This window comes from Trachinotus anak, unplaced genomic scaffold (genome assembly GCF_046630095.1).
Source record: "Trachinotus anak isolate AG129_WGS33_773 ecotype Australia unplaced genomic scaffold, CSIRO_AGI_Tana_v1 ptg000014l, whole genome shotgun sequence".
NCBI classification, from domain to species: domain Eukaryota; kingdom Metazoa; phylum Chordata; class Actinopteri; order Carangiformes; family Carangidae; genus Trachinotus; species Trachinotus anak.
In genome coordinates this window covers 20,575,771-20,597,867 of record NW_027273865.1, presented here as the reverse complement: position 1 = coordinate 20,597,867, position 22,097 = coordinate 20,575,771, and the positions used below count along the sequence as shown (strand labels likewise).

At 39.1% G+C, this 22,097-nt stretch overlaps 2 protein-coding genes across 4 annotated transcripts in view; one reads left to right on the top strand and one right to left on the bottom strand.

Annotated features, from left to right (window-relative positions):
- The window catches only part of scn2b (sodium channel, voltage-gated, type II, beta), a 357,779-nt gene that overhangs the window by 230,543 nt on the left and 105,139 nt on the right, over positions 1-22,097 (bottom strand). The window lies entirely within an intron of this gene.
- On the top strand, positions 10,843-20,851 carry LOC139631989 (acetylcholinesterase-like). 3 transcript variants are annotated; one of them, XM_071496695.1, is made up of 10 exons: positions 10,843-11,013; positions 12,238-12,546; positions 13,658-13,892; positions 14,202-14,334; positions 14,452-14,603; positions 15,244-15,424; positions 15,920-16,230; positions 18,977-19,186; positions 19,284-19,441; positions 20,040-20,851. In XM_071496695.1, exons 2-10 carry the CDS (start codon positions 12,246-12,248, stop codon positions 20,135-20,137), a joined length of 1,779 nt encoding a protein of 592 aa, XP_071352796.1. In that variant the 5' UTR covers positions 10,843-11,013; positions 12,238-12,245; the 3' UTR covers positions 20,138-20,851. The 3 variants fall into 3 exon arrangements, with proteins under 3 accessions (XP_071352796.1, XP_071352795.1, XP_071352797.1); XM_071496694.1 differs by having other exon boundaries at positions 10,845-11,018; XM_071496696.1 differs by having other exon boundaries at positions 10,889-11,025.

Below are 22,097 nucleotides of genomic sequence, written 5' to 3'. Positions count from 1 at the left end.
CATTTTACAAACAATCATTGAGATAATGACAGTGTGATGGCAATGCGATGGCTGAAACAGTTGACTGTAGACCAAACAAACACATTTTGTCAGCCAGTGTTTCAGGTTTCTCTGAGACCCCAAATTGACCTCATAGTTTTATAGCAGACTTCTGAAAGTCATTAATTCAAAGTTGTCTTTATAAACAGTTCTCGTATCCTACTTAATCTATCTTTTAAATTATGTTTTAGCTAAAGCATAAGAATAGGTTTCAAGATTTGTCAAAACATATGCAACAATGATGCAATGTAATGTCTATGTAATCACCGTCATTAGGGCCGCTTTATTTGGACTTGCTTTCACTGGTGAGTTGCTGAGCAGCTAAGCACAAATCTTATTAAAACATCTACCAGCTAATAGGAACAAAAATTGCCTGGCTTGCATAAACGCACTCAAATACCCACACACACAGCTAACTATGCTTGGTATGTCAGCAGCATGTGACAATTTGTGGCTCCAGTGGTTTGATAAGTTGATAAGATTGCATATGAATACAACTTCATTTTAATTTCACAACCATACAACTGTACTTTGATTTGCATTCACCTGCTGCATGTTCTCACTGACGTCTAGTTTGAACTGAGGATGTATTGTATGTTGTTTTAATTTGGCTTCATGATTTGAATAAATGTGCGTGGGAGAGACTGCATGACACACACACAAGCACACACGCACGCACACACAGACATGTACAAACACAGTCACACTCATACCCCACAGAGACATATAGTCTGTATGCAAATAAGCATCTACTGTGTCGAAGGCCAAAGTGATTTTAAAATCCATTTATTTACAATTCATTTGTTTTTTTTGTTTTTTTTTAAGTCACCAGCAAGAGAGGCATTATGTTCATGAATGTTTAAGCATGTGTGTGTATGTTAGGGACAGACTGTGCTTGTTTACTTGTGTGTGTGTGTGTGTGTATGCATGTTTTCTCATAGTAAAATCAATCAAAAGTCAATGTGTCAACTTCAAAATGAATCAAAATGATTATATTCTGTCTTTCCAATCTCACTCTTTCACACACGCTCTCTGGTGAACATGATCTATAGTTCCAGTGAGTTGCCATTTGTAACAGCACAAAAGTCACATCAAACATTTTGAAATTTGTGATGCAACAGCAGGAAAGCAAATAAATTGTTGGGGAAGGAGCAATTCCATACTCTGCGCAACTCAACTCAAGTAACGTGATGAAGAGCAGTGAAATAAATGACGTTTTATGAAATATACATGTTGAAATTGACTGAAGGGGATACTATCCACCATGTCATCAGTCATCATCAATATACTACATCCTGTTTACTTTAGAGAAAAACGTAAAGACTTGTACTTTCAAATGTAACTTGACCCTTTACTTTAAAGCCCCTTTATCGTCCAGGGAGTGTACCCCATCTTCCCTTTCCTCCTTTTCCCTCCCTGTATGCTTCTGTGTTGCTATGTTTCATTCCTCACTTCACCTGTGAGTTCTAATGGCAATTAAACCTACTTTGCATAGTAGCACATGCTTGGGAGAGAGAGGAGAGAGGAGAGAGAGAGAGAGAGAGAGAGAGAGAGAGAGAGAGAGAGAGAGAGAGAGCTGTGTTAAGGACACATAAAAGAGAGGATGAGGGAGGGGGTAAAGGAAATGAAACACAACGGGGAAAAATGACAGCATACACAGAGTTAGAAGGAGGGAAAGAAAATGAATAAGAACATAAACAAACACCTCTCTTCCTTTTCCTTCAATCTCATATATAAATGTGATGGTTCCTCTCCCCATTCAAAACCCCATAGGCAATTTAAAGAAAGTAGGCCAAAATGAAATATGGCTGCAATATAAAAACAACACTTCAGACACACAGCAGCTTGATAACACCCTTATGTGTGTGCATGCGTGCACATGAGTGAGCGTGTGTGTGTGTTTGTGCAAGTGAGGAAGACAGAGTGAGTTCCGGGCAGGTATGGGAGCAATGGGACACTAAATGGGTCGCAAGACACTTGAGTGTTTTATCAAGATTGAATTGAAAGTAGGATTTCGAATGAAATTTTATACATTGAAATGGTTGTATAATCTATCATCCTGTTTTTATCTCCTTCTCTCACTCTCATGCACATGCCCACACACATACAAACACACGGACAGAAAACTCTTGTCCACTTGCTACCCTGCAGTCATGCTGCACTCACACTTCTCTAACCTTTCAGCCACCGGCATACTGTAGCATAAACAGGCTAAATCCCTGGTAATCTGTCTGTGACATGCAAGAGGACCATGTTGACTTACTCTGAAGAGTGAAGCCTGACCCAAATATGGTTGTGGGCATTAGCCAAGAATGTGACCTATTATTAAGTGACATGATGTCATGCGTGATTGCATGCAGACAAAAAAAGACGAGATTTTGGTCAGCAAAAAGGTCATGGTAGCCTAGAGTGGCAGTGGGAGATGACTGTGTCTCCTTTTTTGGATTTTAAAGAGTCTTAAAGACTTAATTACCCAGATATTGCATAGAGTGATATCGGTAAAGTGGACATTCATTTGACCTAAATATCCTGATTTAAATGGATTGTAGGGGTTTTAAAAAGTGCAGAAGATTCAGCCATCAGTGACGAATGCAGCTTTCTGAGGACAGAGCACTCAGTCGCTCAGCTGACCTGCCATCACCTCCTGCGTTGTCTCCCCCCAGTACGGCCACCTGTCATACTGCACCCACCCACCAGATGTCCCCAGACTTTCCTCCCGTTTCCATACCACCTGCTAGCTGTTTTCCATTTTCCAATCACTGTAACTTTCCCCTCCCATCTACACACATGTTCCTCATTTCTCTCATCAGATCCCCAGTATTTCTCCCCGGTCAGTTGCCAGATCGTTTGCTAATGTCTCAGTGTGTTTTTGCATTGCACTGCTCTGGCGCGGTTCTCTTCACTTAAAAGGACATTTTGGGTTATTTGACGTGAGGTTGTGTACATATTTATATATGGCCACTGAATTACCTGCAGTAGACCCAGTTTGGAGAGGCAGCCAGGAGCACCGGCACAGAGGCTTAGTGATGTATTGCTGTGGACAGGGCCAGTCACAGCAATGTGTTATCGCCACATTAAAAAAATTACCTACTGAAAAAAAAATAATAGCTGACATCTTCTGAATATTTTCATCACTTTATCTTGCCATCTAACAGCCCTTTCCTTTGGTAATACAGTTTGAAGTACCATATTCCTATGCATAAGCACACCCACGTTGCACACTGTATTATGCACAGATCAGCTGTAAATAAATGGATAAACAATGTTAATAATACAGTAATGCAAGACTAATTAATGATCAAACCCTAAACATTTTGTAACCTACATGTCCTGTTTACACATCCTCATGACTGAAAATGTTATGCTGGTTGAAAGAAAAGGTCAAGCTAGTCAGGAAAGAAGATTTCCACAGCTAGGAACTTGGTCAAGACTCTGAATAGAGATCTAATCTTAGGTCAGATTGGCAAACTCAAGTAAGCACCTTGTCTAACTGGCCTTAGACAGGATGATTTCTGGAACCTCCCTTATTTACTTCTGGGTTTTCAAACCTCTCCCTCCCACCTGTCAGCAGACAGAACTTTTACTTCCTCTTTTGTCGCAAGCAGGAAATGAACCATTGTATTTGTTTCAGATAGTCACATTTCTTATCACAAACATTAATTCCATCACTTTATGCCATCACTTCAGTCTCATTTCTTCTTGTTCTTTAACTGTTAATTAATATATCAAACAGGAGAAATTAACTTAAACTTAAAAATAATCTGTAGGCTGAAAGTTGATGGTGAGAAATAGTGAGAAAAATAAAGCATTATTAGATAAAGATTTGTTGCTAAAACACAATGCAAACTGCAGCTGACAGCATCAGTTTACACTGAGAAAGATGCTTGTTAAGAAACTTCCTTTTTTTAAATGTAGCAGGTGGAGCACAGCCTTGACTTGCAAAGTTTACTTTAAGATACATTGTTGTTTGCACCTGGAAAAGTCTTATTTCTAGGTAAAAAAAAAAAAAAATCTGGTTCAAGTCAATGAGTATTTAATGCTTTGAGTAATACCATGTCTAAACTAGATGTCTACACAGTTTTAATGCCATTTGTCACTTGTCCGTCTCATCTCCTACTGATGGAAACATGCACTGTCAACACCAGTTCTAACATTGATCATGTTTCTCTAATTCCGGGGATTCACTCGTGGGCCACAAGGGTATTGCAAGTGGGCTAAAAAATATTTTGCAGTAAAATTTTAATGAAAAGACATAATTATATATAAAGAAAAGAAAATAGTACATTTAAATGTTTTAAAACAAAATGATCTTTAAAAAAATGTCTCATATTGAGGCCCATCACTGTAATAAGCCAATGATAGTAACCTTTATGTTGTCCCTGCTTGAAAACGCCATATACTTGTTTGCTGTCTTGTTTGCAGTCTGATTGTGCATTATTACAAACATGACAGAAACTAGAGTATCAAAATAGGTAACTGGTTAGCAACAGCAAAAGTTGAGAGGAACGAGAGTCAAGAGACAGATGGTGAATCAACCTGTGATCTCTGGCTTCAAACTAAATCTGGAGCTTCCCTTGCTTTCAGTTCAGTCCTGAATGTTCGATTGTTATCATTAAAATAAAATGCTCTGGTGTTATTGTACTTCAGTATTGTTACAGGGTCAGAAGTGGACTGCTAATATTTTGGGGGTTTTTAAGTGGGACATGAGTTGGAAAAAGTCGGGAACCACTGCTCTAATGCTTCATGTATGTTATATATCTGCAGCATAATTTTTGGCTTCAAGTCTTCATGTCCACTCGAACAGCACTACTGTGTAGCTGAATGGATCCAGTGTGGACTCTGGCAGAGACATGCTGCTGCTGCTGCTGCTGACATAATGTATTTGCTGCCTGGCCAGTGTAAACAAGGTATATTTTTTGCAGTGCTTTTTGGCTGCAAATGTGTGCATGTACTGCACAGTTAAATATCCTGCACCCAGCCACTGCGCTGCATCTGATGTCCCTTTCAACTGTACTGTACCAAAAAGAGTTCACTGCCAACAGGTAGATGGAAATGTGGATTCACTGTTAGTCCCATTCCGTCCCATTCAACCTTGTCAGTCTCCATTCCACACTCCATTTGCTGAGTTATCGAGTGAGAGTGGTATGTTCTGCAACCTGTTAACCACCTGTCTCACATTCATTACCCTCCTCCCTCTGTTTCTCAGCTCACCAGCTTTTAAGTAACATCCCCCAACCCAAGCTCACCAGCTCTGTCTCTGTTCTCCATCCATTTCTGTTCTACCAATTAGGGACGCTTATGTCAGTGAACGTGCTCTATTACCTGCGAAGGTTAAAGGAAGCCAGACCCTTCCACGATTAATCTGCTGTATGTGTACATACATACACGTATAGCAAATAGCAGCAAACTAACTGACTATTTGGAGTTTGAAATCAGAGAGAGGATGTGGTGCTGATTAAGGAAGTCAAGGGAAGTCCAGTTTAGCTATCTGAGTTGATTAGTTTTTCCCACTATTGTTGCTATCATAGCTAATCAAGACATCTGTCTAAATATATACTGTTCCAAAAAAACATTTGAACTGGTTTCTCTCTTATTTAAATGTCCTTGCTTTCACAGCTACTCAGGGTCTGATGTGACCACTTTATTTGCTCATATGTTGCAGAATTTTTGAAAATGATTACACAGCACAGAGTGTTTGTGACTGCGTTATTGTCTGGTACTATTTTAGAAATTTTGTATGTATGTAGATAGATGGACAGATCATTAGATAGATAGATAGATCTTTGATGCTGAAATACAAGATTTAAGTACTTCTAAAGGCTCTAGCTGCAAATAATTGCATACACATACAGAAACACACACACACCACACATAAACTCACATTCAAATAAAATAGAGACAGACGGAGCATGACATAAACCAATATCCTTCTCTGTGACACCATGATTGGATATTTACTATCTCATTGCTCCAAGCTTACACACAAGAAATGAATTAATTTTTTTTTTTCTTCCTCTCTTTTTTTCTCTTTTACTGCTTATCCCTGCCTTCATAACAGCAGATTGACATTAAAAGGGCATGGGTGGAATTAACTTGTCTGTGTTTGTGTGTTTGGGGGGTTGCATTCCAATCCCAAGCCTATTTTGGAATGAGAGAGAGAAAACACTCTCTCAAAGGCTCCTATCAAATCACTGTCATTTCTGCCTTTAACCGCCTAATCCCTGATGGTGTGTGGTTACAGCGAAGACTGTGCTGTCTCGCTCCTCAAACAAACTGTTTGCTTCCTCTCTCTCTCTCTTTCAGTCTCTCTTCCCACCTCTGTCTGTGCGGCTGTCCAACCCTCCTGCTAAGCTGTATAAGTCTATAAAGAGTCAGCCCTCCCATGGCTCCCTTTCTCTTGGGTTGATGTCCACCGTTATAGCTGGCTGCCATTTTGAAAGATGGATAGAGAAAGTGAGACAGGAAAGGAAAACAGGTCATCGCATTGGGAATGGGCTTGAATGTTTTCCTGCGGTTTTGAAGTTGTTTCTTTTAGGAAATGTGTAACTCTATTGCCTGGGAATGGAGATTTCATTGCATAGTTTGAATTTTGAAGTAAAAAGGACAAGGGATAGGGATAAATTCACAATACCACAATTTTAACCAAACGAAATGATTAGATGTTCTCTTTTTCAGCATGCCTTCCCACAGTTTTAATATGCATATAAGAAATATTAGGGCTAAACTGAAGTAAGCAATGGAAGGAGAATCCATCACATGCAGACATTTAGTAGCATAGCTTTGTTGTCGTTTGGTTTGAGATGCAAGACCATAGTTGTATGACGTTCTGCTGTAATATCAGCACCATCTTCATCACTTGATACCTGTTGTAAGTCTGCTGCTTGATTTTAATTCCCTGGGCGTCAAGGCCATAGGCAATCATTAATGGTCTATGTCTATTTACAGCATGAACCATGATAGTGAACACAATATTAATCAGGTAGACTTAAGCCGGTGTGACTCAGTCTGCATGTGCTGTGCCAAGGCACTGCATCAGAGTCCCAGTAAGACTTTGTTTATAGTTAATCCAGTTGCACATTGCCGCACTATAAATAACATAAACACATGCACACAAACACACTCATGCACCTAATGGGAAATTTCTTACACACGTAAACAAACACACATGGGCTACATAGTCACCCTCCCACCACACACACACACACACACACAGAGAAAGAGCCATACTCACACACCCTCAAGATTCCAAAGAAAAGTTTACTTTTCTCTCCAGCTTTGGCCTCCGGATATGTGGAAAAGAAAAGCAAAGATGACAAAAAAAAAAGCCACAGATAGAATAAGCACCCAGTAGTGTGAGAAAGAAACAAGGGGCAGAAACAGGAAGCGGTATAATGAGGAGAAACTAGACTCTGTGTTATCATGCCAAATCAACTTCTACGTCCATAGAATTAACAGAGGAAAATACTATCTATCGATCTCCCTCAAAGCTGCTCGGGTCAACACATTGTTTTCATGTTCGAGTACCTTGGTAAAATGACCAAGTGTGGGAGGCGTTGACTGTGACAAATCAACTATTGTTTGAAGTAGGGAAGTCCCGATCAAGGTGTTAAGCCCTGATTCTGATCTGAGTACTTTTACACTGGGAGAGTCTGGTCTGGTTCCAAATGTTGATTAAATATGTATCTGACACATTGAAATATCAGCTGTAGCCTACTCAGGATGCCATATCTTACTTTTCAGAGCTACTTGAGCCAAATACTGGAGGTCCTGGTTCAGAAATGTTGAGTTCCTAAGGTGACGTTATTGATGTGTTACGAAAGAAGTATTTACAGGACAATGCAATGGGAGAGTGGACGTGAAGTGATGTGATGTGATATGGAGAAATGTGAATAAATTAATTTTTTTTTCTTATTATGTCAAAAAAATTATAATTCAGATGGCATTACTTTACTTGCATAGTGTGTTTGTGAGTATATAGGCAGAATGTCTATGAGACAGGGTTGGTATGTGGGACATGCAAGCCTGTGTCTCATCACTGTGTTTGATGCAAAACGCCTCCCCTTGATTTCCACTCTGCATAATTTTCTTCTTCTTGTTTATTGTCGCTGAACTGCTGACCAGAATATGATGACAGTGAGTGTCACTGCCTCTATGTCAGTCATCTGTGTGCCCTGCTGAGAGCCAGTGAACACACAGCGATTGATTGTTGCCACTGGTGGAAATTAACTAAGTACATTTACTAAACACTTAAACTTGTACTGTAACTTAGGTAAAGTTGAGAGGCCCTTGTACTGTACTTTACTTGAGTGTTTCAATTTTATGCTTCTTTATACTTCTGCTCTAATACATTTCATTTCAGAGGGAGATATTGTACATTGCTCCACTTTTCAGAGGGGAAAAAAAGATCTGCATATAAAATATGTTGCCTTATTAAAGATATATGACTATTTTTGACCTGTGACGCCTTAGGAAAAAACTGTTTGGTTGAATCGTACTGTCATGTTTCTGATCTTTGGTTTGTTAAAGATCTCACTTCTAAACTGCTCCAGTGACATCATTGTGGTATTGTCTAAAACTGCAACCTCTATTCAATAAGGGTTTTATCAGGTTTTCATGCTCATTTGTTAAACAGCTGCACAGGAGCTTTAGTACCGAGGGGCTCTCTTTCCCATCCTGTCCCATCTGGGGAAACCCCATCCTCTCAGCTGGGGGACCAACATTAAACAATAAAACCTGGGAGCCTTGGTATCACAACAGTCTATGAGGGACCATGAGGGACATTATCTAGAATATACACATTTGAAACCACTCATTCACATACTATACTGAAAACCTCACAGACATACACATGAAAAGGTTTTACACACACTACTGAAATCCTCTCCAACAAACAAGTGAAAGAGTATGTGCTCACATACACAAATGAAAACCTCTCACATATACAAGTGAAAAGCTTGCACACATGCTAGTAGATGTCACTTAAAACGGGAGGTGGCCAGGTGGTCCGGTTAGATCTGATATATGAGTTTGAATGTTCTTCTTTGTCTGGTGTATGTTGGCACTGTCTAGAATTGACCTTAGAGGCTACTAATGTGTAAAGTAGCTTCAGTATATTTAGTTATGGTAATTTTGTGCTCAATAATTAAATAAATGGCCTAAACGTTGCCTACTGTAAATATGATAATGATCCATACAATATAAATATAAATTTGGCAGATTGTAGGACTATGTAGGACTACTGCACGGCTGAGGATGAGAAGAATCGATGTTGCAGTGTCTGCTACAACCAACGACGAACAACAGCTTTAGTTGAGTGTCACCTGACTATCTTTCTTTATTCTTCAATTCAACAGGGAGAAATTAAACAAGGGAATTTGCAAACAACAAAATTGGACCGTTTCTTGCTTTCCGTTTTTTTTGATTGTGACAACAAACATGAAAAACGGTTTTGGTTTAAAACGACAAGATGAACTGCCCGAATGTACACGGAAATACACAGACCCCCAAACCACCTTCCGGTTCAGATGAAACGCCTTCCATTTTAACTGAAGTCTACTAGCATGTGCAAGCTTTTCACTTGTGTATGTGGGAGGTTTTCACTTGTGCATGTAAAAGGCTTCACTAGTTTTTATGAGAGGTTTTCAGTTGCGTGTGAGTATAATGTTTCAGTAATGTGTGTAAAACCTTTTCACTTGTATTTCTGTGAGGTTTTCAGTATAGTATGTGAATGAGTATGGTTTCATATATGCATAGTAATTCTAGATAATCTCCCTCACTGCCCCTCATAACAGTCAGACAGATTTTTAGTGATAAAATCTTACCCTTTGAACAACTTAAAATTAGTATAGCCTTTTTGGATCCTTCTTTTTGTACATCTGCTCAAGCATCATCTAAAAAAGAAACGTAAAGAGAGAGCTGTGCCGTGTCATGTCTGGAGTGGGATCAGCTTTTGAAGATGGCAACCCCTGCAAAAGGTGTGGTCTCAAATACTTCATGTTTAGGGCTGCCCATAATGCATGCTCTTCTGTTCAGCTGGACACGGCTCTTCTAAATGTGTGAGATTCAGGATTATACAATACAAGATCCTGAGCAGAGCATATATTACACCTGCTAGATAATCCAACATGGGTAACAGATATCAAGATTTATGCTGGCATATTGTGGCAATCGAGGTTCATTAGTTCATACATTTTTTTTTAATATCCAATTTCCTGCGTGTCCAAAAGCATGCTTACTATTTTATTCTTTTTTGTTACTGCTGTTGTTGTTGTGTTATTATAAAGTATTGCCTTTTCTTGTTCCTTGATAAATGTGTGTGCAAAATTATGTTGAAAAGACAAAAAAAAAAAAAAAAAAAAAAAACCTCTCAAGAACAGCTTCCTCAGTAGTGACATTTAAATAACTGGGTCCCAAAAAGAGAAGTTAAAAAAAAAAAAAAACTAGAAATAGGTCTGAAAAATGAAAACATATTTGTGTGTTCTGCCTCATTAATCATCTCATGACCCCTTAAATTGATCTTGTTAGCCTATGAAGAAGAACTAGTAAAAGAAGTTAGCTAATTCCACCTCAACCTAGTACAGTGCAAAATGCCTTTATTTTAAGTCAATTTTGCTGCCAAAATTTCCACCTCAGTGGGATTTTGAATGCAGAAACTTTACTTGTAACTGAGTATTTTAGCATTTGTTTCACTGATACTCCTCTTAAGTGTAAGGTCTGTACCTCCCCCACTGATTTCTGGACAAGCACTGCGGGTCAAGTTGCCTGTTGTGGTGTTTACAGAATGTCCTGAATGGCCTCTACGTTACAGATGCGGTGTAGATATGGCACTGCAGCGGCGGCAGTAGAAGCTGTGGGCGGCGGACAGGGCTTCCCCAGCAGACGCTCGCTGGACACAGGGAGTTTTGAGTCCACGCCTTCTTCACCTAATCACTGCTGTGTCCACAGCCACTCCAGACAGACACAAACGGCCAACTGGTAAGGTAAGACGTGAGTAAAGCCTTTTTATTTATTTATTTATTTATTGATTGATTGATTGACTGATTTTTGTTAATAAGGTTATCCTGCTAGATTCCAAGCCAGAGAATGTACTTTTCACTTGTGTGAATCTTCGGGTCCCCGCGTCTTAATACCCAGCTGTGCGCGGCTTTTGCTCTGGAAGCTTTGCCGTTTGCTTAGTCTGCGCCTTTAAAGACGAGCGACTGCAGGAGTAGTAGTCATTCTGGTAACCGTCTGAATGTTTCCAGATATTTAAGGATTATAATTAGATGCCGCTTCTTAAGTGACACACTTGCCGCGGGAATGACCCCCACCTCCTCTCTCTCCCTCTCTCTCCCTCTCTCTCTCTCACACACACACACACACACACACGTCATTCTGTTGTGGGCTATCATTATGTATTCTTTACCTTTGATACAGAATGGACTAAAGCTGTTGGTTGAATGCAAACCTGCCTGCCAATAGATTTACTGCAAGAATAAAGTACAGTGACAGATGCATGCTGGTATTTTTCACAACTGAATGCCTGAATGGTCCTGAGTCTAATTATACCCCGTTCAGTAAAGGTTATTTTTACTGTACACAGCATTATTAATCTAAATATCTAATCCTGGTCTCTGATCCTGAACCATACAGGCAGGACATGACCACTTTCATATATGTGTCGTGGATGTTGAAGTATCAGTATGTATATTATAAAGTATAGTTAGATAGAAATGGTTCAGAGTGGTTGCAGAAGAAAAAGAATATGACAGAACATAATCCACAACATAAACTTTCTTCTTTTTAGACAGCACCTTATACTGACTTGGGCCAAAATAAATTAGTAAATAAATGTATAAATTTATAATATAAATTAATATAAAATTATTTATATTAGTGGTGATAAAAGCAATGGTATTCTTTAATAAAGTAAAAGCTATACCAAAAGGCATAACTAGAAAGTGCAGCATAGAAATACAATAAAACATAAAAAATGCCAATAGGTTTATTGCAGGCCAGGTATCAGCATCCACTGTGCTGTATTGTAAAAGCTTGAAAATCGAAAACCAGTTTATGAAAGGGGAATTTCTCAGCAATAAAGTAGAGTTAGGCCATGTGTGGTGTGCTGGATGATCAAGTATTATCATATTAATTATTTAATGTAATGTTTCAATCTTACAAGCTAATAAAGTTTTTGTGTGCATGTTCTTCTCTTCCCAGGAATTTCCATGGCGACAGTCTCTCCATCTGCACACTTGACCGTTCTTCTTCTGTTGTTTCATGTCCTGACTGCATCAACTGCTACTCAAGATGACCTTGTAATCACTACAAAGCATGGAAAAGTTCAAGGGAAGCTGCTTTCAGTGCTGGGTGGTAATGTTAGAGCATTTCTTGGAGTTCCTTATGGAAAACCACCTCTGGGAAAACTGAGATTCAGACCTCCAGAGCCAGTAGAGAGATGGGAAGGGGTGAGAGATGCCACCACATTCCCGAATTCATGCTACCAGCTGCCAGATACAGCCTTTCCAGGTAGGATTCATGTTCACACAGATGGACACAATGCACACATGTAATATATACCACTGTGTATGTGCATACAGATGCACAATAGATACAAAAGAATGATCCAATTGATGCAGCAGATGCCAAGATTTCCTGACTTTTAGTCTTGCACTTTAAGAATAGTTCAAGCTCTAAAAACCTTGGATATCACACTTCCCATAATGTGCAAAAACGTTATTTTCAGTGGATGAGTGGTATTAAACATGACGAGTAAACTGATCTTCATGTGCAGATTCCATGGACAGCCCCTTTAAGTTGTAACTGAGATGGAGTTGAATTTGGTTCAGTAGTGTGTTCTCCACGACCAAATAACCAAAGTGTGGCAAGACACCAAAGGAGTCCATCTAAGTACATAATTGAAAGATGACCTTAAAAGGCCACTGTAGTACTTTGAAGCAGGCGTTTCTGAAGGGGGGCCGGCAGATACACAGATCCACAGCCACACCTGGTGTGTGAGTGACTGAATGGTTTATTACTCTATTGTAGTTAATAAATCTTGGGCAAGAATGAAACTCTTTGGAGAGTTTTCATCAGTTATCGGAGAAGCAAACAGAGCCGTGCTTTCTTACACACATTCATAAGCACACATACACAGACTGAATTGGGGCTGGGTCATGAATACATAGCTATTTATAGACACTGCCACCTGTCATGGGTTGTTGGGCAGACAGCCATGACCAGTGCCAGGCATATGTACAGAGAAAACGCCCAAAACATTATTTAAATATAGATATGACAGCACAAATAGATATGGACAGTGGGCCTTGGTGTTAGACTGTTTCTGCTGGGGAAAAAGCAGTGCTCATTCACAGGAAAACAGACCAGGAATTAGTTAATTTACTGTTTATGTAACAGTTCGAGAGCTGTACATGGCTACTTTGATTCATTTAGCTAATATTTAATCACAAAATATAGCTTGTAATAAAGTGGGATAACGAACCTGAGCTTATTACAAATCTCAGGAATTATGTTTACCTCCAAGGATATATAGGTATAGAGATAAGAGTATTTATCTTTTGTGCGAATGCAGTCTCAGCCAGTCTCTGTTGACAATGATTAATATCATTATTCTTGCCAGCGTTCAAAGGTGCAGAGATGTGGAATCCAAACACTCCTCTGAGTGAGGACTGTCTGTATCTCAATGTATGGTCCCCACATTTCAATAAAACCCAGCCACAGCCCTCACCATTGGCTCCTGTCCTTGTCTGGATCTATGGAGGCGGGTTTATTGGAGGAACATCCTCTCTGGACATTTATGACGGCCGCTTCCTGAGTAAATCTGAAGGTGTTGTTGTAGTATCAATGAATTACAGGTAAGAGCTGATGTAAGCAGAACATATAAAATACCATCATTAAGTCATTACAGTTATTGTATGTAACTGAAAACACAAACTAGCCTGAGGTGTGACACATGGATCATTGCCTACTCATCAAAAAATGGTAGTCGGTTTGTAAGCTTTGCAAAGTCATTTGTAAACAGGAAGGTACTTTTGATTACATTCAATAACCTTCTATTTACTCATTAACATAACTGTTGAGTCTATTACAGTAAGTGAATGTGAAGCGTATTCTCTGTTAAATTCTTTAAAACATCTTTTCTCTTTTTTGATCATCAATGACAGACTCGGAGCTTTTGGTTTCCTGTCTCTTCCTGACAACAACAACATCCGGGGCAATGCAGGTCTGCTGGACCAGCGCTTAGCCCTCCAGTGGGTGGCCAATAATATTGCTGCTTTTGGAGGTGATCCTTCAAAGGTTAGGCTTTGTCTTCTACCCGATCTAAAATCAGGAAATTACAATATTTTTTGTTGTTTAAACAAACAAAACAAACAATGAGACAAGCCGGGCGTTTTGATTGGCTGTTGTTTACAGGTGACTCTGTTTGGGGAGAGTGCTGGCTCAGGATCTGTGGGCTTCCACCTGCTGTCTCCAGGGAGCAATGGTCTTTTTCATAGGGCTGTGATGGAGAGTGGCTCTCCTAATGCACCCTGGGGCATAAGCAGCCAAACTGAATCCTGGGACAGGTAGTCTGTATAGTCTCTCTCTCTCTCTCTCTGTACATATGCCATTCGAGGTACTGACATTTGAGGTATCACAAGTATGAATCCTTTTGACTTTTGTTAAGCCTTGATTTTTCCTTCAGCGCCACCGGCAGGCCAAAGTTTCCACTTATCCTGAGAAATATCTCTCCACCTACTAGGTGGAATGGCACACATTTTTCACCGTGGTTCTCAGATGATGTATCCTTATGACTTTGGCAATCCAATGAAATGTTTGCTCTGGCACCACTATGAAGCTGACACTTGTGATTTTAAATGAAATGTCTTCACAACTATTGGATGGATTGTTATGAAATTTGGCACAGACATTCACATCATACAACCCAATTTTGTCCTGGTAAACTGGACACATATCACTGGTTCACACTCTTTGGTGCACAGTCACCTCTCCATCTTGTCCTTGCTGTCCCATTGTCCAGGGTCCTTCTATCATTCACCCTCTTCTCTTCCATACCACTCTTTACTGTCAGTTATTTGTCACCCCCCCCACCCCCCGCATCTTTTTTTTTTTCTTAATTGTTCGCCCTCATTGTTCTTCTTCTTTATTACATTCACCTTTATCCCATCTATTACTGAATGCCTTGCTCCCTTTGTCAATATCCAGGGCACTGAGGATGGCATCATCACTGGGGTGTCCCACGTCTCCTCCAGCTAAACTGGAAGCTTGTCTGCAGAGCGCTGATCCTGAGAAAATCACAGTGAAGCAATATGACGTTACCACTTCAATCTTAAGCTTAGTCTTTGTCCCTGTTGTTGATGGGGACTTCCTCCCAGATAAACCTGAAGTAGGTGTATTTGTTTGTGCATTTTTACTGTCTTATCTCTGAGGAAGCAAAGCCCAGTCACTTAGTCCAGAAGGAGCGCAGTTTTAGTGGTGTGAAGGCAAAACAACATGTACAACATGTATCAAGGTTAAAAATAACTAACTTTGTCCCAAAGCTGAATTCTTAACTGTTTATGTGTAGTTGGGTTACCTGCTGTTACAACAGAATTTAAATCCCTATATTTCTGGCTGCCACACATGGACAAATACACAGAAATTCAGGTGACCTAATATTTGTAACCTGGAGTAAAAGATGTCAAATAAACTTTAACTTCAACAAACTATAGCCTAGTTGCAGCCGATTATCAAAACTCACTGGGTAATTACAGCAGCATTATTAAGCCCCACGCAAAAATGTTGCTTTCCATCTAAACATGAGAATATCAGTTTTATTTAAATCCCTAATTTGAAAAACATCTTGCGTCACAAAGACCAAATCATCTCTTTTTCCCTGCAGGTGCTGCTGAGTAGCGGTAAGTTCCCAAAGAAAGAGGTGCTGCTTGGCTTAAACAAGGACGAAGGGACCTATTTCTTAATGTATGGAGTGCCTGGATACACTCTCACTGGTGAGAGTCTCATAACCAGACAGGAGTTTCTTCACGGGGTGACTCTTGCAATGGTAGATGCAAGTGACGTCGCAAGAGATGCAGCTATTTTCCAGTACACTGATTGGACAGATGAAAAAAACAGGATGAAAAACCGTGATTTGCTGGGGAGTCTGTTTGGAGACCAGCAGTTCGTTTGTCCTGTGACAGAGTTCGCTCAAAGGTAAGAGGAAATTCTGCATTTTAATGATGTTGTCTGAATTAATAAATAAATTAATTAATTAAGTAATTGATTAAAAAAAATAAATGTAGAACAACAGCAATCACTGATATCAACAATAAAAATTATTTAAATAACTATTTCAATAACTATTTATACTGCTCAACTATGTTTAATATATACAGGAGACCCTAACCCTAATCAGAAAATGTCATTGGTACAGAACATACATTACACACACACACACACACAAGCTAGGACGACTCTCCCAGCTTGTGTGTTATTATGTGAGTATGTGAATCATGACAAATATCAACTATTTTACTTCATTAATCACAGACAAAGATAACTGTTTCGAGGAGAAATCATAGGATCAGCATGAAGACTGAAACTGAAGCCTCGGTTGCTTGATTTGTTCTTGTTTCCACAAGCTAGAAGTTACGATGGATCCAGGAAAGCATGATGGAAGCACTTGAAATATACAGTTGACAAGAAAGAAGTATATATTTGCCAATTTCTGCCAATAATATTATATAAGCGTTATGCTGTCACAAAGGTCTGTAAGTATTTTAAAACTTAAGCTCCAATGTCCATTAGTAAAAAATAGGATAAATTGGTATGCATGTTTCCACACCAGGAAAAGGAAGCCGTCATAGTGAGCAGGCACTAATAAAGACCAGCACCAACACCAACAACAACAACCCAACAGGCATGATGAAGCGTTGATGCATATGTGACAAATATCCCCCATATTACAATCAAGGGAAAAAAAAGACTAATACTGACACTATTAAACGCTAAACATTAAACTACACTCACCAGGTTAAATTCAACGACTAAATCTGAACATTTTTAAGTAACAAAAACTAAATTGGAACGAGCAAACCCACTCTGGAGACTAACTGAAACTAAACTAAATTGAAAACAAAAATTAAAAACTAAATAAAAATAAAAACTATTGAAAAACACAAACGCATCATAAGTCTGGTGCAGTGCCCAAGGAAGGGGCAACAATGAGTCAGAGTCTCTTTATGAATTGTGGGAGCTGCAGTGCAGATTTCATTTTGTTGGCCCTGTCTTGCTGCCCTTGCCTGGTTTCCTCATCCACCCAGCCAAGTATGTCCGTCTCGCTGCAAACATTTAAACAGGCCACGATAAGACTGTAAATGATGAAACAGAATAGCCACTGACATCATTACAGATTCACACTTATACTGTTGAGTACATTGTAAATTATTAACAACTAAGTCTTGATCTCACATCTTAATCATACTGTGTCCCCTGTTGATACAAAATTGTTGCTTTGTTCAGGGAAATACAGTTTAAGCTAGCCAGCCAGTTTAAGGCGGCCAGGAAGAAAGAAGGGTGGCCTTTAAAATATACAGTTATACAAATGAAAAAAAGGGGGGGGGGGGGATCCAGTACAAAAAGAATTTGGATAAAATAACCTTGTTATTGCTTAAATAATCTGCACCAATAAGGTTCTAAAGGGACACAATTAAATCTATCATTAACAAACATATTTGGCCAAGGTTAAAACACAGAATGATAGTTGCTATAGCTATTAACATTAGTCTTAATGTAATCATAATCTCTTCCCTAAATATCGTTTACTATTTGTATAATATCATCATCCATAGAGCCTCTCTCCCTTACGCACACCATGCGGGCAGGCTCAGCTAACATTAGCCTACTGTTTTCGCAAGACTAACAATGACACTGCATCTAACCGTTGATCAGCTGTAATAAATACATTTTCTTTTTTTTATGTTTTAAATTCTACTTATTTGTGCTGTAATATCATATGTTTAACTTTAGCTGCACTGCGCTGTGATTACCTACCTGCTGCTTCTCTTGGACCATTGCTCAAATGGCATCTTCTCTTCTAATGAGCTTAGACCTCGATCCAGTAGCAACGTCGCGGTTCCTCCTTTGGCCAATTTTGGGTTTAGGGGTTTAACTGGACGCTCAGACTGTGCGCCCTGGTCTACAGGCCACAGTCGGACACCCTCTGCCAGCTCTCATCTATTCCAAATTGAAGCTCTTTCCTCAGGCCATCAGGATGGTGATGTCTGACCTCTCAGTGAAAAGTTTGCACTGCCCTGCTTAGTGACATGTGTAAACGTAAATTTCTTTTACATTTATTTACAAGCTTTTCCTTTACATTTCTACTTTATAATGATTATTTTTCACACTCGTTGTTTAGCCCAACCTCAGGAGCAAGCCACTTTGCATTTCACCACACATCCAACAACACTGCAGAGTGGTTTATAAGATTATGAGATCAAACGTTACAACTCTGGAAAGTTATCACTCTAGCAGTCATTTCATCTTCTGTCATAATGAACACAATGTAAACAGTACAAATATGATGTTCAATTAAAATAGTAAAATAATCTGAGGAATCTACCAGGAAATTGCACTTGCAATTATTTGTCAGGTCAGTGCAGCACCTTGCTGGTTAATGTGAGCTTGTCTTCCTTGACCCTATTTTTTTTTTTCTTTTTGCCACAGCCCTCTGCATTGGCACCAATTGTCTGCCAATGCAGTCAACTCCTAGTCGAATGAATAGATAATTGTCCCATCCATCTGGATGGTTTGGGTCACCGACATTCCAAATAACAGAACAATCATTTCTCATTTCTTGTTATTGTTCCAGTACATGCAGTATGTTTGTGTTTTATTTTCTCTGATTAGCGTGACCTAGAGAAGTACAAAAATAGCTCAGTATTGTCCATTTCTTTTCCAGGTACTCACAACATGGTGGTAAGACATTCCTATATTTATTTGACCACCGGTCCTCCATCAATCCTTGGCCAATATGGATGGGAGTTATGCACGGCTATGAGATTGAATTTGTCTTTGGAATGCCTCTGAATGCATCCCTGGGATACACGAAGAATGAAGTGAACATGACTAAAAAGATTATGAAACACTGGGCCAACTTTGCCCGGACTGGGTACGCATAACCAGATAGTCAATCATTCTCTCAAACACTTTGAGACTTTGAATCATGACACAGCTGAATTGTCTTGATTGGCTTTTGTTTTTGTCAGGAATCCAGGGATTGATGGAGCTAACTGGCCTGCGTTTACCCCTGAACAGCAGAATTATGTCACTCTGAACTACAACCCTCCAGAACACAAGACGATGATGAGAGCTCGAGAGTGTCATCTCTGGAACAAATTAATACCAAATGTACAAAGAGTCTCAGGTTAGGCACACGCAAACTCTATCTATCTATGGCTATCACACACACAAACACACACAACCACAAAACTCCACACACACACACACACACACACAGACTCTATATAGTTGTCTGTGGTAGGAGGCATTGTGTCAGGCTCTGCCAAGGAGGCATTTTGCCTTGTTTAGCCTGTGGAGGAGAACTGTATCCAGGCTTGCTACCCCTCCGATTCACCATAGGGCTGGAAGTCTGAGTGGGAGGAGAGGAGTGTCAGTCATCACTTCACTGATCACGGATCACACACACAGGGTGCATAATACTCATACACTTCTCCACTGGGCTCATTAGTCACAAACACCACGCATTTGCACATTTGCACATGTAGAATTTTCGGTAACACAACCCCTCCTCTGCTATCCAAATTACACCATGTAACTTTACATCTACAGTTAAACTAAGAGACTATATGTGTGTGTGTGTGTGTGTGTGTGTGTGTGTGTGTGTGTGTGTGTGTCTGTGTCTGTGTCTGTCTTTCTGTCTGTCTGTCTGTCTGTTACATTCAACAATCCTTTGTGCAAGATAATGAAATAAAAATCTCTCTATCTGCCTTCTTTCTCAACAGATGATCTCCAGTCTTGCAATAATGCAAATGGGATTATACTCCACTGTAATTACCAGTTCTTCTTCATTTTACTGGTTACTGGTTTACTGCTTTATTAGAGCGAAGACACCTATCTTTCATACAGTTTACATGAAGAAGCAGTGGACAGAAAGAATAAAAAAAACTTTGTGTTTACTTGTATTGTAAACCTTTCATGTGATTACTTTTTCAAATGAATTGGTTTTTGCCATATTGAAATCAGCAGCGGAAGATGCTCATTATATTATTGAACCATTATTAATAATGCCTTGATGTGTAAGCAGTGCTTTGATGTTGAAGTTGGTCTGGGTGGATATATTTAACAGTTTTTTAATAATGTTGGGTATAATAATCTGTAATGATACATCATATTTTAGAAATTAATCACACTGTAAATCATAATCTGTGAGCAACTACCAACTGTACCTTTTAAATCAATGTAGCGGACTGTAAAGTATGTATTTACAGTTTGTATTTACAAAATCTAAAGGCAATACAGCCCTGGCAAAGAAAAAAAATGTGTAGGTATAACAACCAAATATTGGCTACTTTTATGACATGGGAATTTTATTTCTGATCCCCAAGTTCAGCTGCCATTTTATGTCTTAGTGTAAATTCACATTTGAAACAGTCCAATTTTGGAACTTGACAATTCATTTTAAACCTTTCACCACTTTAGAGCAATTTTGTTTTTTATGTCTAGCAGAAGACATCATAATCATTACTAAAACAATCAGGGATTATTGCATTTATTATTAAAGGCTATGTATTGATCATTAAAGATTTGGACATAAGGTTGATTGACACTGTGGTATTATTTTATGGTTATATAAAATCTGGTCACTGACAGTGTGATAGTCTGTCAGACAAACACAACTTCTTTTTCCAAACAAAATCTTTTGTTCTATGACGTACATGGGGTCACTACATCTAGGATATCAAAAGGCTATTTCAGTGTTTATTTACAGAATTGAAAATAGGTGAAAATCAGATTTTAAAAAATCAATAACATAAGAGAAAATCAAGTGTTGGCAGAAACATTGTTGTGTTTACTGAAGGTGCATAATCAGCAGCTCAGTGGAATTTTCTTCTTAGCTGTTAGTGCACTATCACCAGTCAGTCCTGTCATACACAGAATGGACCAGAAAGCATTACATAAACACAAGTATTTATATTGTCAAAGGCAAACAATCTCATAGCTGTCCAATGCTGAATGATATTTATTCTTGTCATCAGAGGTGTTTAACAGTTTACCATACTGTGTTATTGCTCCTCGCTCTGTCACGGAAGACAGTAATGTGATAATAAACAATGTCACCAAGCAAAGGTCAGAGTGTTGATACAAAAAGCTAATGAGATGTTGGAGAGAAATGAAGTGCTTTGGTTGAATGACCTTGAATGCTATTTAAAATCCTTGGGTGCGAAAGCAATTACATTGTTTGAGGATCTGATACAAAGTGTGTGTGTGTGTGCGTGTGTGTTAGTTAGTGGGGGGTATTTTAAGTATTTGTAGGAAGTTGGAAACAACTGTGATATGACTAACATGTTATTTTGCATTTAAAGTTGTTCATACCAACTGACGTTAATAATCTGGATCTTTATCCTTCCCCACTACCATAGATACAAAAACACACACACTCTCCTATACAAACTTTAAGTTGAGAAGGCTCTTCTCTGTGTGACCTTTAAAGGAGGCTGCTGTAGGATGACCTGCGAGACTGAAAAATGAAGTTAGCACTGATGTGCTGACTTCATGTTAAACAACAACATGACCACAAGCATTAGTGGTGATATCACCATCCCCACATTTCATAAAACTTCTTTTCCAAAGAGAATGAAATCTTTTTCAAAGAGAATGACATAGTCTTCAACGTGCCTCAAACATGATGACTGAAGATAGAGACAATGAGGTGGCGCAGGAGGGATTTTGAGAGCGACTGAGAAAGAGAAATGGACAAAAAGAAAGAATGAGAAAGGAAAGAGGGAGACAAAGGGGGAGGGACAAGGTTATTTAAATCTTGGCTTAGCATCTTCTCTTTT

What these genes read in the sequence shown, in the direction of transcription:
- LOC139631989 (XM_071496695.1), top strand. Translation starts at nt 12,246, where the DNA reads ATGGCGACAGTCTCTCCATCTGCACACTTGACCGTTCTTCTTCTGTTG. An exon ending in GTGACAGAGTTCGCTCAAAG is followed by an intron (nt 16,231 to 18,976) that starts GTAAGAGGAAAT and finishes TTTCTTTTCCAG; the next exon opens with GTACTCACAACATGGTGGTA. An exon ending in GCCAACTTTGCCCGGACTGG is followed by an intron (nt 19,187 to 19,283) that starts GTACGCATAACC and finishes TGTTTTTGTCAG; the next exon opens with GAATCCAGGGATTGATGGAG.